General features: G+C 39.7%; 1 protein-coding gene across 2 annotated transcripts in view; it reads right to left on the reverse strand.

Moving 5' to 3' along the window:
* The window catches only part of map7d1 (MAP7 domain containing 1), a 67180-nt gene that overhangs the window by 19801 nt on the left and 28511 nt on the right, over positions 1-18868 (reverse strand). The window contains exons 2-6 of one of the 2 annotated variants that reach the window (XM_002936218.4): positions 13076-13555; positions 11181-11249; positions 7630-7793; positions 2960-3074; positions 1437-1547 (exon numbers count right to left, since the gene is read on the reverse strand). In XM_002936218.4, coding sequence (XP_002936264.2) covers positions 1437-1547; positions 2960-3074; positions 7630-7793; positions 11181-11249; positions 13076-13555 — 939 coding nt within the window. The remainder of the gene's footprint in view (positions 1-1436; positions 1548-2959; positions 3075-7629; positions 7794-11180; positions 11250-13075; positions 13556-18868) is intronic. The other variant, XM_031896899.1, reaches the window with a different exon arrangement.

The following is an 18868-nucleotide window of genomic DNA, read 5'->3' on the forward strand; positions in this document are numbered from 1 at the left end:
GATTTATATTATTTATATAGAGTAAGTAAAGTTTATTTTGCTCAACTAACAATATAGAAAAAAATTTGGACTTAGGGTGACAGGTCCGCTTTAAAGCTCCCTGAAGAAAATCAGAAAGGAAGCTATACATTCAACAGAAAATTGAAATTTGCGGGGAGGGGGGATTTCTGAAAAGTGATGCTTGTTTTGCAGGGCACTGGTATTGTCTTTAAACTTGGTGTTTTGAGTTTTAGATCCTGGGAGCAGGCTGGTAGTTCTGTGTGCTGCTCTGCTGTGTGATTACTGAAGGACAGTAAATTCTCCACCCTGTTACAAAATAGAACTTCCTCCTCCGCTATCCGCCTGGAAATAGTTGGGAGGCCAGCAACATTCCTGAGAAACAAAACTATTCAAGATCCCGCTGTGTTAAAGGGACAGCTCTTTAGTAAATGACAAGAGTACACTAAGTTTAAGCAAGATTAACTGTTCTTAAGAAAAGCAATTATTCTGGTTAGAAAAATGCAAAAATTCCCAGGTGGCAAACATAAGAGCACAAAAGCAATTATTTTATCCGTCCTGGGGAGGTGGTTAACATTTTACAGATTGCCACCTGACACGGATGATACAAGAAGCAGTGGGCTAGTAGATGCGCTGAGTGGCAACAGTGCATTGTAAAGCATAGGGTCTTCTACAAATACTGTGTCAGCCTCTTGTGAGTGTGGCTTGTTGAGTTTATTTTCTAGAAACCGTGGCAACAAAAACACAATTAGCTGTGAAGATCTACAGAGTAAAGGAAACACCCTGCTTAAGAGGGAAAGTTCACCTTTATATAAACTTTTAGCATTATAGGTAGACTTATTCTACTCCACCCTGTAAAATTAAAAAGTTTCAATAAAAGATGAAAGATATTTATCCCTTTTTGTTCTCTGCACTTACTCCTGGTTCTGACTCTTGAAACAATGTAGCAGAAGTGACTTATTCTCAATGACACTTGATCAGCTGGCTTCTGACACTGTTTCAGCAATCAGAACCAGCAATTTTGATTTAAACATCCAGGCAGATACTTTAATAGAATTTTGTTATTTGGTGAAGTTCCCCTTTAAACTGGTCTTCATTTTTTTATGGTTTTAGACTTATTACCCTTTCTACATTGCCTCTTCCTTAACTGCAAATGTTACCTGCTTGTTGAAGCCACTGCATATATTCACATTCTATTCAGACCCCATATGCTGCCTGATTGCTGGGTAATTCAGCCCTAGCAACCAGCCTGCATGCTACATCACAAAATACAAATTTAAAAAACGAAGACCAGTTGCAAATTATATTAGAATACCACTGTCTACATCATACTATTAGTTAATTTTAAGGTGAACTACCCCTTTTAGTACTGTGTGCAGTGCAAGTAAGATGTGTAAGCACTATATAAAATATTCAGCATTAGGTTTTTCAGCACTTACTTCTACTTGGGGAGTTCCAGAGGGTTGCAGATGACTTAGACAAACGTTTATTGATTATAGAATCAACATGTCTGGGAAGGTTCACGGCAGACACAGAACATCTGTTTGCACCTGGGGTAGACGAATGGGCCTTATTAGGAAATGGGTCACATGCAGGAGGAAAAACACATATTCTGTTCTATGTGCCTCCAGTGGTATGTTTAAAAATGACCACAGCTAATATGTACTCTAATTACTGCTGATGTTTTAGAACAAGTGGAGAGTTGTGGTTGAGCAGCTGAGAGGCTGCAGTTATGTCATCCAAAAGGGCTGGAGTTAAAAGATGAGGTGGTCTGGGCATAGCAGATAGGGGGTGGTAAAAATATGTGAGACCCTCCCTTGTTTGGGAACTAAAACTCCCAGCATTGCAGCTGAAGGGCAACACATTTGTTATATAAGATATTATATAAATTATGTAATCTGTGCATATTTCCCCCAAGGTTGTGTTTTGATTTGCCTCTCTAAAACCAACCCTATAAATAAAAGGTAAAATAAGAAAGCCTGTGTATTTTTAGGTGGATTTATATTGATATGATGATTAAACATCAAAACAATAAATTTAATAAAGAATTGCACATTGCCTCTGTGTTCTCCCCAAAGCGGTCAGTATATGTAATAGTAAGATTATACCCTATTATACTAGGTCTGTTTGCAACTGCAAAATGATAATGGATCTAGTAATGACAGTGGATCAGACAATGCCCTTCCCACAGGAAAACTAAAGCATATCTTGGGGTCATTGTAGGCAAAAGGCCACAGACAAGGGATTTTAAAAGATAGAACTCTAGAATGTTGAGTAAGGCTTGCTACCAGCCCCGGGCACCCTAAGTGATGATGGGCACAAACCAAGAGCCCCTTTACCATGAAATAAAATCAATACAGTTTAAAGGGCCAAAGGGCAATCCTACATGCAGTGGTTGAAGGATATTTGTTGATAGAGGGGTTGGGAATAAGGGAATGATGGTGACTGATATGTGTGGGGTGCCCAGGCTCAAATAATGCACCAGGGTCTATGGGCCTCTAGTTAGGTCACGGAGTCCCACCTCCAGCATTCATTCAGCTGCCAAGAGCTGCTACAAAATGCTGAAAGCTAAAGGTCAGTATCTGTTAGGTTACGAGTTATACATCACAGACTACGCAACAAATTAGTTCATGCACATACAAGGAAGCACACATCTGTTAGTAATTAGTAATGACTGAGATACAGCATGGAAGGTAAATGGTACTTGGTTGGAAAGAACTTCTATGAAGCAGTGGAACTACACAGTGACAGGCTCCACTGCAGGAACATGCTTTCTACTACCCCTTTAACCATGTCATAGCACCAATGTGAGTGGTTTTTTTCTTGAAAATTTGACAAATGTTTTTTTTACAGTAGGTGAGCCCAAGCATGCAGCCAGGCCCCAGTATACAACCTATACTAATAGGAAATCTACCCCTGCACCAACTAGTCACCAGTGGTATAACTGCTTTTCCTTACTCACCCCCTTTATGACCAGGAGAGTTTGGGTTGAGTCCTCCTGCCCACGACCAACGCTGCTGGCGTATCTCAGCCCATGTCTTCTTAGTACTCCGGGTCACTGCTGACTCATAGCGTTCCTATAGATTAATACTTCTCATTAGCTGCAACATGGCACTGTGGCTTTATTAGGCATTCAGTAAGAAAGGTTCACCTAGCCATTTTAAGACTGCATATTGCAATGTATTATCTCAACAATACCTTCTTGTGCAGTAATTAAGAAAAAAGTTGTATTATACCACAAAGGCAGACTGACTATAGAATACCAAATAATGCTTCAGGCCACTTTATAATTCATATTATATTCACATTATAAACCCATATTATTTTTTTTCTGTTAGAGCAATGGTGCCCAGGGAAATTTCTGTTTTTTGCTGGTGCACTCATGTGTCAGGCATTATTGCAGGCTGCATTTCCATACAATGACCTGCTAGTGAACAGACACAGTCCAGATGGTTAGCTACCAATCCAGCTGGAAACTGAGCAGGCAGAAGAACAGGTAAATTGCCCCTAAGTAGAGCCCTATGTGGTCAAAACATTGTTTGCAAAGAACATTCTTCTCTGCTTTGCATTCATATGTACAAATTGTAATTATGCAGAAGTGCTATTTAACTGAAGTGCAACCTGCCAGTTAAGACAAGTCTAATGTGAGTAAAGGAATGTGTAGTGTGTGTGTGATAGTGACCTCATATGTCTAAGTGACAAAGGAAGACATATATGCTCACTATACAGAGATTTTTCCATTAAATTTGATTCCAGGTTGCAAAAAGGATTTTTCTGCAGGGAATGGGAGAGGGCAACTTATCTCCTTTATTTTCTTGAATAGAACAAGGATAAGAGGCAGTTAAAATACTTCCCCCTAGGCACTTTAAAATGACAGCATACACCTAAAAACACATCTGCTAAAAATGAACACAATAAATAGGATTTGTGTTAAAATTACATTCTACCTATTTATATAAAAAATCCATATGTTTCAGTTTTTGTGCCATTATAAAGCGATAATTTGAAAAGGCTATTTTTACTGTCCTTACTCCCCCTTTCCTTTAAAGACAATGTTTTGAGCTCCCTATCAGTGAGACACGGGGAAATTAGTACTGTTGTGCTCTCCTAGTAAATTAAGATTAGGGGGTCTGCCATGTCATGGGGGTACTTCAGTCAAAAGTTATACCAGATGAAAAGCCTGATGGTTGGCCCCGTCTTGATGGGCCCTGGGCAAATGACCTTTTGACCATTTATTAAAATGGCCCAGCCAGCAAGTGTGCCTCACTCACTAGACACTAGCGCAGTTACCCCATAGCAAATAAGCAGAAGTTAGCTGAAAGCTATAGACAACTGCTCTGAGACAATGTATCTGATCAGCCCCCTCATATACTGATGCATAGTTCAGCTTAGAACTCAATACTTTTTTTTTTTATTGGCTTTTGTATTTCAAGCAAACTAATGCTATTTGTCAATAACACTTTTCAAAGGTTATTGCACTGCAAGTGGGTGATAATAATTAGTCACTCAATGTAACCATTTTATTAGAACGCAAGGCTATTATTTTAGATATATTTGTCCGGAAAGAGTAGCTTGGTACTTCTTAGGATAGTGTGACAAGAAGAGTGATATATTGTTTCCAGGTGTAACAAGATATTTCACCATAACACACACAAGTGTATTGTGCAGCTTCTCTTTTAGAAGCAATATAGGGTAGCATCATGTGCAGTCTTAATTGTTTGCTATGATTAAATGGACACTGTCTTCATAATGCAGAGGTGTTATTTGTGACTGTGTCTTAAAACAGCACACAATGGTGAATTAGATAATGTTTTGGGTGGACTGTTTTTTTCAAGGATATCATTACCATGTGTGGTACCAGTGGGATTTGTATAACAGAATCAGAAGCAATAATCTCACAAAATGAATTATTCTTTATGTAAATGATTAAGAGAGAGCAGAGTTTACATTCAGGACACTGTAATGCCTAACCACTTTTCATGTGGAACAGATATATATATATATATACACATCATAGAAGTAGCACTTTACTGTACACATTTAATATGCAGTGCAACATCAGGTGGACGATATATATTTAATGGAAATATATTTCTATTGAATAGCATTGTAATTGCTGAATGTGTGCTGATGTACTAGTAATACTGCTTAAACCCACTGCTGCATGTGTGATGCCAGTATTCAAACTCAATAAATGTATTAGCTAGCTATTATATGTGAGCAAGCAGAATTCTAACACCATGCCTGCCTAGTACTGTTGTGCAGGCCAGCCTAAAAATCTGTAGGACTTTATCTCTGCCCTGCCATGCCTGAAATGTCAGTGCAGTCCAATTCATCTTCTTTCTGATGGCTGTTTATTTATATACAGGTATAGGACCAGTTAGCCACAACGCTCGGGACCTGGGGCTTTCCGGATAAGGGATCTTTCCGTAATTGCATCTCCATGACTTATGTCTACTAAAAAATCATTTAAACCCAATAGGATTGTTGCCTGCCCTGTCCCCCTGTAACATCAGAGGAGGGCAGGTGGGGTACAGATATATAAGTAATGATGGACACCAGGTCAATTTGATTTAGAGTTGGGGAAGGGCAGGTTAGAGTGGTCAAGTGTCACCCGGTGCATCTCTATAGTCCAGGATTTGCATAACAAAGTCTCACAAGCTGGCAAAATGTGTAAAGTACCCATAATAATCACTTATCTTCAGTAGCTTTGTAGGCATCACACTGCCCAGCCTACAACACCTCTTTACAATGGAGTGCAAGTCCACATCTCATGTGATGGAGATAGTGGCTTGCAAAAGTATTCGACCCCCTTGAACTTTTCCACATTTTGTCACATTACAGCCATAAACATGAATCAATTTTATTGGAATTCCACGTGAAAGACCAATACAAAGTGGTGTACACGTGAGAAGTGGAATGAAAATCATACATGATTCCAAACATTTTTTACAAATAAATAACTGCAAAGTGGGGTGTGCGTAATTATTCAGCCCCCAGAGTCAATACTTTGTAGAACCACCTTTTGCTGCAATTACAGCTGCCAGTCTTTTAGAGTATGTCTCTACCAGCTTTGCACATCTAGAGACTGAAATCCTTGCCCATTCTTCTTTGCAAAACAGCTCCAGCTCAGTCAGATTAGATGGACAGCGTTTGTGAACAGCAGTTTTCAGATCGTGCCACAGATTCTCGATTGGATTTAGATCTGGACTTTGACTGGGCCATTCTAACACATGGATATGTTTTGTTTTAAACCATTCCATTGTAGCCCTGGCTTTATGTTTAGGGTTGTTGTCCTGCTGGAAGGTGAACCTCCGCCCCAGTCTCAAGTCTTTTGCAGACTCCAAGAGGTTTTCTTCCAAGACTGCCCTGTATTTGGCTCCATCCATCTTCCCATCAACTCTGACCAGCTTCCCTGTCCCTGCTGAAGAGAAGCACCCCCAGAGCATGATGCTGCCACCACCATATTTGACAGTGGGGATGGTGTGTTCAGAGTGATGTGCAGTGTTAGTTTTCCCGCCACACATAGCGTTTTGCATTTTGCCCAAAAAGTTCAATTTTGGTCTCATCTGACCAGAGCACCTTCTTCCACATGTTTGCTGTGTCCCCCACATGGCTTGTGGCAAACTGCAAATGGGACTTCTTATGGTTTTCTGTTAACAATGGCTTTCTTCTTGCCACTCTTCCATAAAGGCCAACTTTGTGCAGTGCACGACTAATAGTTGTCCTATGGACAGATTCCCCCACCTGAGCTGTAGATCTCTGCAGCTCGTCCAGAGTCACCATGGGCCTCTTGGCTGCATTTCTGATCAGCGCTCTCCTTGTTCGGCCTGTGAGTTTAGGTGGACGGCCTTGTCTTGGTAGGTTTACAGTTGTGCCATACTCCTTCCATTTCTGAATGATCGCTTGAACAGTGCTCCGTGGGATGTTCAAGGCTTTGGAAATCTTTTTGTAGCCTAAGCCTGCTTTAAATTTCTCAATAACTTTATCCCTGACCTATCTGGTGTGTTCTTTGGACTTCATGGTGTTGTTGCTCCCAATATTCTCTTAGACAACCTCTGAGGCCGTCACAGAGCAGCTGTATTTGTACTGACATTAGATTACACACAGGTGCACTCTATTTAGTCATTAGCACTCATCAGGCAATGTCTATGGGCAACCGACTGCACTAAGACCAAAGGGGGCTGAATAATTACGCACAGCCCACTTTGCAGTTATTTATTTGTAAAAAATGTTTGGAATCATGTATGATTTTCGTTCCACTTCTCACATGTACACCACTTTGTATTGGTCTTTCACGTGGAATTCCAATAAAATTGATTCATGTTTGTGGCTGTAATGTGACAAAATGTGGAAAAGTTCAAGGGGGCCGAATACTTTTGCAAGCCACTGTATATTGAAAAAGTAGAGTAAATATATACTACAAGCACAGCCTCACTGCATATAACAAGAATGTGGACAAAGCCTAAGCATCGTTGTAACTGTGCTTTAACTTGTACATCAGATAGATCATGAACCATGCTGTAATGCTTGCTTAGATTTTCCAAGCAATTACAAATAAAGTAGGAATTTGTTGCTTTTAAGTCACGATTGAATAACCTCTGCTTTCCAAGCCTCATATAGACCACGTACCTTGTTCTTTTCAAGTTTTAATCGCTGGCGTTCCTCAAGCAACACCCTTTTTTTTTCGGATTTTAGCCTCTGCTCCTCTAGCTTTTTCCTTCGATCCTGCAACTGCTTCTCACGGAGCTGCTTGGCCTTTTCTTCTTTTTCCAGCCACACGCTTTTCTTGGCAGCTAAAGAAAGCATATAGTACTGTTAACACTTATAGCTGGGTATACATTAGTAGGTTATGGCTCAAAAAACATTATGAATAGGTATGCAATCTCTGAATCTGAAATCTTTCCTCAGCTCGGGAATGTGAAATGATGGGCTACTACACTTCCAAAAAACGTGAACCCCCAGCCCGTTAGTGTAGGGGCCTGGCCTAGAAGTCCAATAATAGCAGGTTATACCAAGAGGTTAGGATTTTACTTATTATTTCCTAATAAAAAAACAGTGCAGACATAAAGAATAAAAATACTTATATTATGCACTTATATTGTAATGTCACCCACTGTGACCTACAGCACTTATATTTGCCTATTTGTGTCTGTTAGTTACCCCTCCCATATAGATTGTAAGCTCTACGGGGCAGGGACCTCCTTCCTCTTGTGTCCTCGACTCTTAACTTATTGCTGCTGTATTTATCTGTATTTATTATTATACTTTGTATTTATCTATTATCTTATTAACACCCTGTTTGTATTAATGTATTCTACTGTACAGCGCTGCGTACATAAGTACCGCTTTATAAATAAAGATATACATACAAAATAAAATTGTTCATATTCTAAATGATAAAAAAACAACATTTATGGTGTAATTGAAGGGTATAACCCTAACAGTAATCACTGAATATTTGTGATGTTTCAGGACGCAAACACTGGCAAAATTATAGTGACACCAGGTCAAAATGTTACCCTGGCACGCACAAGGAAATATTGAAGGTTCTGAAATAAAGGCTTGGTCCAGTATTTTAGAGTATGAAATTCCTAACAATATAGCCAGAATACTTGCACCATCACGTATGTGGAGGTTAGTTAATATAACAATATGGCCCTTTTTACTATCTATATGTACTTACTGCCAAATGGCAGTTGTTTGGTGTCATATAGGTATGCAGCAGGAACATTTGCACTGCACTGAATTCTAATATAGACAGCAATGAAACAACACAATAAAAAACGATTATAGTACTGCTAACCTCCATTAGGTTTCTACCCCACCCCAAAATTAAAAGCAGACACTATCATTAGCACAAAGAACGATAACTATCTTTTTTCCATGTTAATTTCAGAGTGACATTGAGAACTGCAGAAACACAGAGGGCACAGAAAAATTCTGCAGTAGGTGTGGATCGATGCTTGTGTTTAAGATAAAACATTATAAAGCATCAGATCAATACCTGAATTCCGGCAGTTTGTAAGAATTGGATGTATGCCACAATGGCAGTTTTCAGTTCATCTAATTTATTTTAGAGCAGCATAAAAGTAGTAGTACAAGCACATTATATTTTATATAAAATGCATGTGAGAGAAAACTGAGGGTTAGCAAAATTAGAGACTTTTCCAGGACACCTATATTATGGGAAGATCACCAAAAGAGGAACCTTTAATATGTTGTAGGCAGTAAAATGATAACTGATCATTGTGTGCATTTTGATTCATTTTAGTATGCTGATTCTCTACAATAAGGCATTTTATCTGCAGTATGGCTGCACTTTGATGGCAATACAGTAAAAGAAGCATCGATATCAAGGCAAAGTTGCATGAACATTTTTGGCCACTGGTGTTGAATTGGTTAATTTTAATATAAAAGCTAACCATAAACCACACTCATCAAGTATCTGTTTGTCAAGGGCAGCGAAATTAGTGCAATTTGGCTACAGAAAATAGAACAGCCATCATGCATACAACAAAGCATATGGATCTATAGGCTAATGTCTGCACCCGGAGCCACTGCGTTGGCCCAGGTGCAGACAGATTGAGCAGATTTTGGTGCAGAAATGCGCAAGAATGTGGTTTTGCATTAAAAATCCACTCCATGTGCCTGCACCCCTGCCAACGCAATGGCTCTGGGTACAGGCACAGAGAAAGGCTGATGCCAGGGTAGGGGCTGATTCTCAGCCTGCCTTTAGGCTGGTGGCCCATGGGGAGATTAATCACCCACGCTTTCTCGGCTACCACGGGAGTCTAATCACGCCAAAATGCGTTCCCACTCTGCAGGATGACCAGGCTTATAGTCCTAGAAAGATCAGATGTTGATAATTCTGAATGATTGTTTTTACTTCTATAAAGACTTATTGCCAATTAAGTATAAAGTAAGTTAGAAAGCATAAACTGCAGAAAAAAATCTTTCAGTGCACGACACTCCATTTACTTTTCATTTTATATTATTGTAAATTTTACCATAACTAAAGAGTATAAAATAATGGACATGGTCTGCCTTATAATGCTTCAGTGTTACTCTGGGAACAGTATAGTTTATTTATATTTTTCATATGACAAGAAATTACATAAAATGTGAAATTATGCATGAGGCTACGATGCAGAGGTTAGTAATTTATGGCCTACACGTACCGATGAAACAAAGAACCAGTAGCCAACTATCTTCCCGGTAAACACTCTAAACTGCCCACAAAAATGTATATTTGGGTTTACTACCCCTTTCAGACATAAGGTAGCATATACACAAGAAACAAATCTTAAATATCAGAAGGAAGGACATTAAGGGGTGTAAACTTGGGGTTGTGCATGTGTAAAGTGTTTTTAAATCTATATTATCCCTTAGCAATGTTTCATTTAACAGCAAATCCAGTTGCTCAGGGATCAGAGACTTGCAGGCTGATAAACATGCAAAGCAGACATAGAGAGACTGAGCTACTCCTGTTCTTCTGGCGTCACCTGACATCTCTTGTAGACGTGTGAAATATTTATGCCTCTGCAGCGTCCATAGCCAATGAAATATTAATTGAAGCCTTCCTGGCAAGCTTTGTTTGGGGTGTCTGGATGCCAGCATTTGAACCCTTTATCTACCAGAATATGGTGCATATGTCTCTCATTTACACAAAAAAAAAGAGGTACCCCCCTTAGTCTGCTTAGAGAATGTTTATTTAAAATTAACCTTTGTTATAATCTACAGATTTACAGTTTGCTAATGGTCATTATTTTATTTTCCCTGTGTTTTAGTAAATTTTTGTTCTGCAGCTATCTAGTTTGGGATGTATACAGGTATCTGGTTACTAAGGTCTAATGTACCCTAGTAACAAGGCCACTGTTTGAATAACAGACTGGTAAATGTACAAGAGTGGGGAGTAAACATTTAAGCAATAAAATAAACATAGATTGGACAAAGATATACCATTTCAAAATAAAGGCAAATTAATAAAAACCCAGGATAGAAAAGGGAGATCAACTGCAAACTCATCTGTTAATGAAACATCAAAATCTACATTATTCTCATCTTAATTCTAAGATGATTCTATTTTAACTTTTAAAATTGTCCAAAACAAAAGACTTCTGGATGTTCTTAATCAACAGCTGGAGGGCTGCAAGTTGTATATACCTGAAATACAGACTCACCCAAATACTTGGCTCTCTCTTCTCTCCTTTCCTTGGCTTGCTTCTGCCGCTGCTCTGCTTTCTGTGTGTCTAGAGGAGAATATAGAGATTAAAATAATACAACACACATTTTATAATAAAGGTATGGCATTCACCTGTTATCCAGAAGGTTTCAAATTACTGGAAGATCATCTCCCATTGGCTCAATTAAAACAAATAATTCTACTTTTTAAAATGATTTCCTTTTTCTCTGTATTGATAAAACAGTACCTTGTACTTGATCCCAACTTTTGGAGGCAAAACAATCGTATTGGGTTTAATTAATGGCTAAAGTTAAGTTATTGGGATCCAAATTACAGAAATATCCCTTATCAGGAAAAACCCAGGTCCCTAGCACTCTGTATAACAGGTCCCATACCTGTACATACATCCTGCTTCTGTTGTGGAGTGAGAGAGACTGAAAACCAGCACTGCTGACATTTTAATTTAAAAAGCTGGGGTAATATAATGTTTTCACAAATTCAATTCCATTATTATATATGGTTCTCAACCTTTCACAGGGGTCGCCTACAACCATCAGAAAACACATATTTCCGATGGTCTTAGGAATAATTTTATGGTTGGGGGTCACCACAACATGAGGAACTGTATTAAAGGGGGCGGCATTAGCAAGGTTGAGAACGACTGCTCTAGTACATGCTTTAGGCAGATGACCCATGGATCTACTTAGTAGCAGTTACTTGTTACAACTACAGAACACCAGAAAATACCCTGTCATAGACAACACTGGGAATTACCTCAGCTAAAACACACTTAGACATTGCTAAGTGCTAAGCATTGTCTATTTTTGTAGCCTTAACAAGTATCTGCTACTAGAATCTCTGTGTGTCTTCACTCTAATTAAAGTCAGCCCATGAAGGAGCCAATTCATTTAGTCTAATCCACTTTGCATGTTGGCTACGTTCATTATAGCGTAACTAAATGACTCAAATTGTTCATTGTGTGCTTTATACACTCACCAATCCTAAAATTAAAATACTGCTGTTTGGACTATAAGTAACACTTGTATGCAAGTGTCACTTACAGTCTAAACAGGCAGATACCTCTGCTGCCTACCCCTAGTCCGCGCTCCCATTCCCCCGCTGCTTGTCTTTGAGTGGCATCTCCCCCCCACCCCACCTAGGGCGCCTGGTCAGCTTGGCCCGCCCATGACGGTAACAGTTATAAAACCACTTGTCATCTTAGCTGCAATATAGTGTTAAGAAGGCCATACACTATAAGATCTGCTCAATTGAAGAGGCGGCCAAACAAGCAAATCTTTCCATCCATATGCCCACCTTGGGTTGAGCAAGGACTGCATCAATGAGGTGATGTGGAAAATCTAACCTGCCCAATCGAGATCTGGCCAATTTTAGGCCAGATATCTGTTAGGTAGGCCCATACACGGACAGATAAGCTGCTAAATTGGTACAACCAAGTCACACAAGTGCCTGGTTGCTTGTGGTTCACCTACAGTGCCCAGTTACTCTGCCTATCCAACAAATCAGCAGCAACATGCCAATGACATTTGGTTTTAAATATACAAAAATGAATTTGACATTTCTAAAACATTAATATGCTATGCCTTTAATATGTTTACAGCACCACAATACTCAGCCTAATTTTACACAGTGTTTTCAGAAACACTTGTTATCCTAGGAAAGGGTTCTCTAACACTAGTGCAGTCTACAATACAATTCTTTATCATTTTTATGAAGATACTGTGGTCAACCTTTTAGTCTCTTCATAGCCAAGGATGGAAAAAGATGTCATAGTATAGGCAGCTGTACTAGTACAGGTGAAACATTCCCTTGTGCGTCCTGCTCCATAATGCAAAGCACAATTTTAAGGTAAGTGCCTAAAACAAGTTGACTTACCTGGCTTTTGTCGAGGGCTAACTGCAGAGCTGGGAGAAGGTACAGCAGGTGGAGATGATCCATCATACTTTATATTTTGATCTAGTTTTGGGGAGCTAAGTCCCTCAGGAAAAGGCGTTACGCTTTGACCTTTAGTCTGTGGAGAAGAACTGTGACCTTCAGGGGACAACCGAGGTCCTTCTACAGTTGAAAAGCAGGAAGCTTCAGTTTGAGATGGAAAAAGAGATTTTTGTTCTCCTGGCAAAGGTTTGGGCCCTAGAGTGTGTAAAGGAAATGTATCACCGCTATCTGCCATAGCAGAACTGGGTCCATCAGTCTGTGCTGGGGAGCTGTGACTGTGTGCCACTGATTCTGGGCTAATTGTCTCTGTCTCTGTCCTTATCTTCTGTTGGTCTGCTTGAAGCCGAGGGTCTGTGTTACACGTTGGGGGTTCTGTAGAATTCTGATGTACATCTTCTGTATCACCATTTAGTAAGGGACCTGGAGGAAAGTTAAAAACATTTTTGTTAGTGAGAGCAGGTTCTTAAGACACTGAGAAGCTACAGTACATGAAAGCAAAACAAAGAACCAGCAGGATGGGGAACAAACCCATTTTCCGTTGTCTGTTATACGAATGGGGCCATTATAGCAGTTACGTTTTAAGATACTAAAACTTTTGAATTGGGGCCTTTAGAAAGAGGCCCCAAGTGAAGCAGCTGTGCATTCATTGTTATACAAGAAGGTGGAATAGAAAAAAGGGGGATTAATTTGCAGAGAGAGGGCAGGGAACAAATGTAGCAGAGAAGTCTCCAAAATAGATTGTTGCTAAGGGAATGCTGAAGTGGTGATGTAAATTGCTGGGCAATGGCAAGCACTTGACATCAAACAGACGAGTGACAATTGCACCAAAATACTTTGCAGTGTAGCCAATTCCAGTGGACCCTTCTTAGAAATAAGCAGTAACATTGCTCTAAGGCTACCTTTGAAGATATGCAACGTGATATGATTTCTGATTATAGATAGATTTGGCAGAAAAGGGATTATAATATAAGTGATGTGATTTTGTAATTTAAATGCAAATTCTTAATATATATAATATATATATATAGACTATATAATCTTGTGCAAGACTCATTTATAAAATTAAATAATAAAGAAAGGGGAATTAGATGCAGACCATCTATTGTTAAATGAAACAAAGCATTTTGAAGATATATTTTTTACAACTGATCTTAAGCAAGGAACTGCTGACTGCAGCAGTAAAATGGTTAAACCTCTGTGGAAACATTTATGCATACAAGAGCCCTTCCTTTCCCCTCTGTCAGCTTCATTAGAAATCTTTTCATGTGACCCATCCCATCAGCAATGACTGAGCCGCAGAATATTTTTAGGTCCTATGTGGCAGCAACAGAAGACGCTTGTGTCAAATGTGACACTCTTGAGGGACTGGAAGAAAATGCCAGGAGCATGGCATGGTTAGAGATGCCTTGGATGTTCTGTGCTGGTTCTATATAACATTGCATTATCTTTAAATTTAGCCTTAAACTGGCCATACACGTTACAATTACAATATTTCAAAAAAAAAAAAATAAAAAATCTTTTGAACCTTCCTTTGACGTTCAGGCGTGATTCGTCAGATATGGAGGTAGAAACAATAGGAATTCTAGCCCTATCAGATGATTCAGCCCTAAATGCAGGTTCTGCTCGGGCACCTTCAACGGCAGATGATCAAAAGCTTTTGTCCCACCCGATCGACGAGACAACCGATATCCAAGGCTTTTGCCACCATACACACACTGAATATCATATGAAACCTCATTTCATGCGATAATATCGGTGCGTGTATGGCCAGCTTTACACAAAAAAAAAATCCAATCAGTATTTCACAATTAAAGTGCCTTGTGGGGGTGTCTGTTATCAGCAATAGCCCTCAGTAAACAGAAAAGAAATCCAGAATCTCAATTGTTCCATTCATTATTTGTCCATCTACTCCATGCCCTCTGAAGACCAGAAATATCACTTAATAAGGATTGTTGTGAAGGGGAGCTACCATGCCAGCTGCCCACTATGCATTCCCTACCACAGCTGCCCTCTCTAGGACTGTCAGTAATGCAGCACCTGTCAACTGAGAGAGTTTGTCTAGGGCACATCCCAAACCACAGGGCTCCTGCCAGCTGCCAGGCTGGTTACACAGTGTCACTGAGTAGCTTGTGACTAACCTGCACTTATCCTAAACAAAATGTTCTAATAAAATAAAAACACACTCAGCAGGCAAAAGAGGGATTAAATATTCAGAGGTGACATTTAATTTACTGCAGATTAAGGAGTCTCTTAACTGTTTTATTACAAGAAGCCTGTGTGGTAAAAACTGGCATACAGAAATCAGTATACTTCAGAGGAAGGAAATTCCCTTCCATGCTGCAACACAGAGACATGAGGGGTTAAACTGATAAGAGTCACCGGCTCCAGAACCTTTTCAAAATATATTAAATGCATTCACGTTTTTTGGAAGGACTAATGTAAAAGAAAGGACACTATTTAACAGTACTCTTACCTCATATACCTAACTGCCAGCCCAGCTGCTATCAATAGCTTCCCTGTACTACACATGTGTAGCATACATATGTAATTACCACGTGGCTGCCAGCTCAAACTGAAAGGCGTAGGCCAGCTCTCGGCAGCTACAGCAGTCTGCAGGAAGTAACTATATTTAAGGTAATGGGCTATTTTAAGTGAACTCTTCTGTCATTAACTAGATTTTACATCAATTCCATGGGTGTCTGACGTTCAAGCTACATGTATGCACTTTGGAGGGTCTACAAATGTTGGTTTTACCCTGGTCCCCACTGTTACTAAAGATGCAGGTAGTGTGCACACAGGGGGTGCACATCACTGGTGTACTGGCATCTGACAATTATTTTCTCCTTTTTTTTTTATCTCTTCTTCTTATACCTCTGCTGTAGCCATCCATCCAAGTTTTGCTCTCTTCCTTTGCAAGTTCAGTTTTGCACCCCACAAACTTATTAGTAATGATCACTCCTCTTCCTCATCTCCACCAGTGCTATTAAATGTGAAAGCTTTAGGTGCTGGGGTAAATTCCAAAAAAATGGAAATTTTAGGAGAGAAACAGAGTTTCCTTCCCAGTATTGCTTAGCATACAAATAAAGAAAGAGTCTCCTCGCCTAAAATCCTTTTTGTGTGGTCAGAGTACAAAGTGATTACTGTCACCTAAAAACACGGATACATAGTGCACTTTCAGAAACAAATGTTTTAATGTATGGCTTTAAAATTTATTAGAACATTGCATGCTTATATGGGGGAATCCATTTGCTCACACTCAACTCTTTGACAGATAACAGTAGCCTATCTTGCTTTATGTTATGGATTTTAGATATAATCGCAGAATCAGAGCTAGTATCGCACAATGCTACACAGAGACGTCAACCCATATCTGAAGTGAACAGGTGTGTTTTGGCCATGTCCACTCCCACCCCAGCCATTGTCTGGCCCATCCAGGCCACACTCTAAAGGTGGCCATACACGCACCAATAATATCGTACGAAACCTCGTTTCGTACGATATTCAGTGCGTGTATGGTATGTCGGCGAGTTGACCGATATCGCAGGAACAAAAAGAAAAAGAAAAAGAATCGCTCTAAGGGAAACCCTAAAGCGAAACAAAAATTCCTCAGAAACAATATAAATAAATAATAAACAAATAAATGAAAAAATGAAAACAATATAATAAACTAACAAACTATAAGTACCACGTGGTTCGATGAGGTCCGGGTGTTTAAACCCCGGGCCTGCCGCTCAAGTTTTAGAGTCTATCTCTTATGTAGTTTAAAGTCTGAGAAACAGCATGCTCACCAAAGTCCGGCAATGGTCCGGGTGCTCACAGCCCCGAACCCGCAGCTGAGGAGGAATAACTTCAAAGTGGAAGGAAGGACATCGAGCACACTTCGGACACAAGGAATCCGTTAAAATTCTGTACTTTATTTCATCATGTTTAAAAACAAAAGTGTGCCTGACGCGTTTCGTGCGTTAGGAGCACTTATTCATAGGCAATATGCCTATGAATAAGTGCTCCTAACGCACGAAACGCGTCAGGCACACTTTTGTTTTTAAACATGATGAAATAAAGTACAGAATTTTAACGATATCGCAGGAAGCTGCTGATATCAGCCGACTCGCCAATTGGACCAGTTTGAAAATTTTGATCGGGCGCCATAGAAGGCGCCTGACCAAAATCTCCCTTCAGCGCTGAATCGGCAGAAGGAGGTAGAAATCCTATTGTTTCTACCTCCTTACCTGCCGATTCAGCCCTGAATGGTGTGTGGCGGATCTGACGATGTTTCGTGCGACCGATGGTCGCACGAAACATTGTCAGATCGCCACGTGTATGGCCAGCTTAAGTTTCACTTAGAGTCCAAACCCTACCAATCATATTCCCTGCTCTGACTACTTCTAAATATGTCAAGTGCCACTCTTGAAAGCTGAAATTTGGGTGCTAATTACTGACACTGGGTAGGACTGCAAGTGACTGTGTGGGGAGACCCCTGGAAAATTCTGGTAATTTGAGATTTCAAGATATCATTTATCTTAATGGCTCACAAATATTATTACACTATTACTAGAATATGAGGCTTAAGGCATACACAAGGTAATAAAAACTGCTGATGCGGCCACTCCAGTCCTAGTGTGCATCTTACTGGCCTGGGTATGGAGTCTACAGATCGGCCTTCATGTCAATATCTTTCAAGCAGCTTTAAGAATCCAGTAGGACCAGAACCACATCAACTATTAATGCAGTTCTTGGAGTATGGGTCACCATAGGCTCTGCTGTATGATCCAAATGTGTGACCCCTGTTGGCTTGAATTAGCCAAACAACTGGATCTGAATCTGTGTGGCCATCTTTAGTTGAGGCAATGGATGCAACAGATGCACTGTATCTATAAACTACAGAAAAAAAGAACACTTTATTTTATCCGCTTTAAATCTCCTCCTACACATGCAACAAAATGGCCTAAAAAACTCTGCATTTAACTTGTGATAACATATGAAATTGCCTGAAGGTGCATTTTCAAGCCATCACATATGTTAACTGTTTCGGCAGGGATTCAGATTTTCTTTAACACAAAGTAACTTTCAAGCATTTTGCTGCTTGCACTGGAGGCAATTTGACTGTGGAAAACATCCTTTGTACAGCCTGTAATTTTTATGGATGGAATCAATTCAAATGTGCCAATTTGGGCCAAAATATGCCTGTCATCACTGGTGACAGTCAAATTCCTTTAGTGCAAAGGCTGCACATCTGCAAATTTTCTAGCCGAGAAACACTAGCAGAGAATAAACCTTGCGTGACATGAGTAAGAGTCTAATGTAACACATTTAAATCTATTGCAAAAAAAAAAAAAATCAAAACTTATTATAATAACAGTGACCCAAATCTTTTATCAGTAGGTTCCAACTTTTCAATTTCAGCAGGGGGTACCGACAGACTGTAAAATTCATATATTTACATTACGGGGCACATTTAAAATTTCCCAGGAGGGGTATCCTTTATGATTGCTCAACCCATAGGCTTAAGCAGTTATAGATCAGGCCCAAAAAGGGGTTTTCTATCACACAAAGCAGGAGCTAAACAAGCCCATTGTGCTTTCACAAACATTTGTCTTAGAAAAAACAGACACGTGATATGTGTTAAAGCTAAAGACATAGCAAGCCAGTTACTGTCCTTTATATAATTTTCTACTAGAAGCAAGAAAATCATGCACTGGCAAAGGTTAAGGGCTCTGGCACACGAGGGAGATT

The sequence above is a fragment of the Xenopus tropicalis genome, chromosome 2 (genome assembly GCF_000004195.4).
Source record: "Xenopus tropicalis strain Nigerian chromosome 2, UCB_Xtro_10.0, whole genome shotgun sequence".
Taxonomy (NCBI): domain Eukaryota; kingdom Metazoa; phylum Chordata; class Amphibia; order Anura; family Pipidae; genus Xenopus; species Xenopus tropicalis.